Source organism: Chionomys nivalis, chromosome 2 (assembly GCF_950005125.1).
Source record: "Chionomys nivalis chromosome 2, mChiNiv1.1, whole genome shotgun sequence".
NCBI classification, from domain to species: domain Eukaryota; kingdom Metazoa; phylum Chordata; class Mammalia; order Rodentia; family Cricetidae; genus Chionomys; species Chionomys nivalis.
The window spans coordinates 1,646,092-1,651,598 of NC_080087.1; the positions used below are offsets into that span (position 1 = coordinate 1,646,092).

The following is a 5,507-nucleotide window of genomic DNA, read 5'->3' on the forward strand; positions in this document are numbered from 1 at the left end:
TTACCAATACCTGATACATAAAAAACGTTATGTTATCTAGTATCTTATTTTCTTATTCTTGTTAGCATTCTCTTTTTTACAAAATATGATGTTAGAGTTTTGAATTGCAGAAATGAAATACTTAGACCAGAAGTCAAAAATAATTAATATGGCAGTTTGGAGATATTTATATAAGAACAGAGTAAAATTAAATAACAGTTGAATGAACAAGAGAGATGATGAAGTAGAACCTAAAACAAAGGATGCATATAAAGAGAAATAAATAGGAAAATTTCCTTAAAGAAATGAAGCAATGTTGATGAACAGAAGTTCCATTCCATCACATAGGAAGAAACTGGAAGTTCAGTCACAAATACCACTTTAATTTCTCAAGAGTTTTTTAATTTCAATATTTATTTATTTATTTATTTATTTATTTATCAAGCAAACTGTTCCTTCCTTTGTTTTATCTCCTTCCATCCCCTCCTGTACCAGCTCCCCTTCGCCGATCCCCTACATCCACTCCTTCTCCATTTCTATTGACAGGGTGGAGGGACTCCCATGGATATCAACCAAACATAACATATTAAGTTGAAGACTGATCTAAGCAACTCAGTATGAGGAAAAGAGTCCCAAAACATGGCAAAAGAGTCAAAAACTACCTCTGATACCACTGTTTGGAATCTCAGAGTCAGATAAAGCTACACAACAATATCATATATGCAGAGGGCCTAGGTCAGTCCCATACAGACTTTCTGGTTGTTGGTTCAGTCTCCATGGGACCCTATGAGCCCAGGTTGGTTGAAAAGCTTTTAAACAGTGACGTTGATCTCCTTTTCAAGAGTTGAAGATGACTAGATAATAAGTTGCAGCTGTTTATGCATACAATATTCTGCTTCCAAAGATGTTACAATAAGAGTATCATTGATGATAGAAAGTCTGGCATTGATTTTAACATCATAATCAGGCAAGACTTCTGTGGTTTCCAAATGCCATAGACTTGTTTGCTTCATTTCCTACGTAGCTGTTGTCAAATCTTCAAACTATAATGTGCTCCTCTTTTCAACATGTATAATTTTAGTTCTCCAGTTAACAAAATCTTTCCCCCACACAATGAATTTAAAACAATCGCCTGTAGAAAATACCCCATACTTCATTTACTTCAGGATCATTTTGAAGTGCATTTTAAATTTTTGAAGTTCAATTAAAATCTATTGCTTTCACAAGAACACAAATTTATTAGAAAAATACCCATTGAATTTGCATTGAAACATAAGGTATAGAATAAGTAAAGTGAAACTAGTAAATATTCATGAAAGAGGGTAATCAAAACTACTATGAAATAAATATGTCATCAATCAAAATAAGCAGGAAAATTTATAGTCATGAGTGCTATGCGTTAGTCTTAGACATATGCTAAAACTTACCATATTTTGAGATCTGCTCAATTTACTCTAGTTTGGTGTTAGAACAAGTGAACAGTTTTACTGATTTCAACTACAAATTACAACTTTTTTTCTATGTCATCATTACATTTTCCAGGGGAGGGGGAACATTATTTATAAGTATACAAGTTTGTGTAATGTAATGTGGTTTAAAACCACATTTTTATTTTCAGTTTTTGAATAGCATCTTTCACATCCTTGTTCCTCAGACTATAAATTAGAGGGTTTAGCATGGGAATCACAAGAGTATAAAACAGTGAGGTTATTTTGTCTTGATCCAGGGAATATGAAGAACTTGGCCGAAAATACATGAAGAGTACAGTTCCCTGGAAAATGGCCACTGTGGTCAGATGGGAGGTGCAGGTGGAGAAAGCTTTGAATCTCCCCTCAGCAGAGCGGATCTTCAGGAGTGATAATATGATATAACAATAAGAGACCAGAACTCCTGAGATGGTGCTCAGTTCAATGAAGCCAAAAGCAGTAAATAAAGCCAGTTCATTGACTTGTATATCTGAGCAAGAGAGGAGGTAAAGTGGAGGCAAATCACAAAAGAAGTGATTGATCTCATTAGACCCACAAAAACATAAGTGGAATGCCAAGGTTGTATGTATTAAACCATCTGTTGCTGCTACCAGGTAAACCCCAGCCATGAGCATGGAACACACCATGCTGGACATGGTCACTGTATAAAGCAAGGGGTTGCTGATGGCCTGGTACCTATCAAAGGTCATCACTGCTAACAGAAGACACTCAGAATCTGCAAAGACACAGAATGTTAAGAACTGCGGAGCACAACCAGTCATGGGAATTGTTTTCTCCTTCGCTAAGAGATCCACCAGCATCTTGGGTCCAATTGCTGTGGAATAGCAGAGGTCACAGAAAGAGAGGTTGCTAAGAAAAAAGTACATGGCTATGTGGAGCTGATAGTCCACTCTAATTAAAATGATCATTCCAAGATTAGCCAGAAGAGTAATGAGATAAACAAGTAAGAATGTGGTGAATAGACCTACTTTTGTACCAGGGTTATTGGTAATTCCCAAAAAAATGAATTCATCCACAGAAGAGCAATTTCCCCTGTCCATTCTTCTTTCTTCTTATGTAAATTTTAAAAGATATTTCCAAAATTGAGTAGGTGTATTCTAGTTATACCTAAAAAAGAAAATAAATCATTCTCTGAATTTTAATCCCTAAAAAATCTACCTTGTCATATTCTACTCTGATCTTTATGATATTGATCATAATAAAACATACCTGATAATCTTAGGGTTAAGTTGTCATGACTTTTAACATCCAGTTATCACTGTGAAATATATAACTTCTTACATTTTCAACATTTTTGAATCTCCATTCGCCTTTGGAAAATATATTTTGATTAACTGAAACTTACTTAATCTTCAACATATGTGGACAAAATAACAATCATAGTAATGTGAGGCTGTAAAATAAAATGTTTGATATTTCTTTATATTTTAAAACATTAACCTGAATAAAATATTAATTACTAGTATCTATATTCTCCAAATTCCAAAAAAAAAAATTGTCAGCTCAAATAGCAATGGAATTCTATGCAACTGGTTAGTGAAAATTAAAAATATTTTATTCTAATACTCTGAAGCATATAACATTCAATAACAGGGAACAAATCAGATTTTTAATTAAGAATATATTTTATTTTCACTTGTTTGCTCCAAAACAATGATCTAGACAGAAAGCCTTAGAATCTGGTTCTTTAAAGAGATATAACCAAATTGGAAAATTTATAACTTAATCCATTTATATTTGCTTTATGTCAAGTTCTTAAGTCAAAAATTATATTTTGAATTTTAAAAGAGCATAAGAAAATAAAGTTTGCAGAAATGTATATGTTTGACTTTTAGTGTATGATACATTTGCAGTGTTATATGTAGACCCCTAAATGAAACACAGGGAGGGGAAACAGGGATGGATATACACTGAATACTTTTTCTATTATTTTGGCTCAATAATTATTATGTATGACTTACATGATGTTGAAGTGAAGTTGAAATTTCTCAGGTTGTTGTTTATAAAGTGGTATTTCCATAACCTGTTATAAAATAAACATAGAGAAATAAATGAGCAGAGAGAAATTGATTCATGAATATAGCTCATATTGTTTTCCGAAGACGATCAATATTTTTAACCTTGTGCTTTTAAATATGGAAACCCAGACACTTTCCTGAGGTGAACAGATCAATGGTGTATGAATATTGGGTATCTGGTGCTGTTTTGTGCTGGTGAAAATTTCATGTATATATCATCCATCCTTGAAGTTCCATCCCTAAGGCTTGGTGTAATAAAAACATTTATTGTGTTTCTAGTTCTCTGTTTTCCCTAGTGAATACATATACATTGTAGGCAATGCTTTAGTTTAAGTCTTGTTGACAGTCATTAATTTCACACTCTAAAATGTAATTTATATGAATGTAATTTGTACTATAAAATTTTATTATATTCCAAACTGAAATGAATTGAACTAAAATGTATTCATACTTAAACATTATTTATAACCTTCCTGTATTTATTTCACTTTGAACCATTATTTTAAATCCTCTATTGAATTATTACTAATTTTCACTGTTGCAGTTTTGAGATATAATTAATATACAATGAAATTCATGCAGGTCTGAAAGTAAGCACTATTTGCTTTTCCATTACTGTAATTTGATTTTTCCTTCTCTGTGCTTACTGAGCGTTCATTGCTTCAATATGAAATATAAAAGGCACTTTACATTTACCTTTGTTCTTTAGAATGTTGTAAAATACTTTCTGATTCCATCAAGTTTATTTGTTTATATTTTTATATAATATATATATATTACATATTTATTTATACATGACTTATATTGCTTATTAGTTTATAAATCAGATATATAGAGCTCTATATTTTATAAGATCTTTGCATTTTCTCTTTTATGTACTGTGGCCTGAAAAAAACACTGGATTCTGAAACCTGTTTTGGTAGTCTATTTTGTTAGAGTATTTGCAAGTCATACTATTAAACTTTATATTCATGTATCTTATCTATGTTTTTGCCTCTAGGACTTTTATCTTTATTCTATATATTTCTCTTTCCTTTCTTCTCCATGGTTTGCTGTGTGGTTGGTGGGCTGACACTGGCCTCCTGATCTCATTTTCATTTTCTCACCCCTCCCTCTTCTCTCTTTGGTGCATAGATTTTTTTTCCTCCTATGCATTCTCTTTGCCTGGCAGCCTCAACTGTTTATCTCTCCTGCCTAGATATTGGCCATTAAGCTCTTTAGTAGATAAATCCGGTGTTTTCAACAGGCACAGTAACACAGCTTTACAGAGTTAAACAAATGGAACATAAATGGATACAACATATCATTGTATCATTAAACAAATATTACAAATTATATACAAATGTAACATACCTTAAAATAATATTCTACAATAGAGGTTGTCAATAATGCAATTTTATTTTAATTAAGCATGAACATGGCAAGGAAGTCAAGACCACGAGGGTTGCGCCCACCCACTGTGACGGTGGAGCTGATCTAATGGGACTGATGGAGCATGTGATCAAACTGGACTCTCTGAATGTGGCTGACAGAAAGGGCTGACTGAGAAGTCAAGGACATTGGCACTGAGTTTTGATTCTACTGCATGGACTGGCCTTGTGGGAGACTAGTCTGTTTGGATGTTCACCTTTCTAGACCTGGATGGAGAGGGGAGGACCTTGGACTTCCCACAGGGCAGGGAACCCTGACTGCTCTTAGGACTGAACAGGGAGGGGGAGAAGGAGGGGAGGGAGTGGGAGGAAAATGGGAGGAGGTGGAAATTTTTAATAAATAAATAAATAAATAAAATAAAATAAGAGTTCTCTAGTACTTATGAAAAAAAAAGTAAGTTGATAGAAATAAGCAACCTGGTAGGAATAATCAAAGTTTTATGCAAACCTTACTCAGTACAAATAAATATTAACATAAAAGAAAATTCCTAATTGTCATAGTGATTAAGAAAATCGGAGTTACTATAATGTTACTATAATGATACTATTATTCTGATTCTTGTCCTGTTTTATTAATTTTAATGCTTTTTTAC

The 5,507-nt window shown here is 33.0% G+C and overlaps 1 protein-coding gene across 1 annotated transcript; it reads right to left on the reverse strand.

Annotated features, from left to right (window-relative positions):
• Nucleotides 1-1,573: 1,573 nt before the first annotated feature.
• Nucleotides 1,574-2,527, reverse strand: LOC130870075 (olfactory receptor 5W2-like). The gene has a single exon (XM_057762646.1). It carries the CDS (start codon nucleotides 2,504-2,506, stop codon nucleotides 1,574-1,576), a length of 933 nt encoding a protein of 310 aa, XP_057618629.1. The 5' UTR covers nucleotides 2,507-2,527.
• Nucleotides 2,528-5,507: the final 2,980 nt, after the last annotated feature.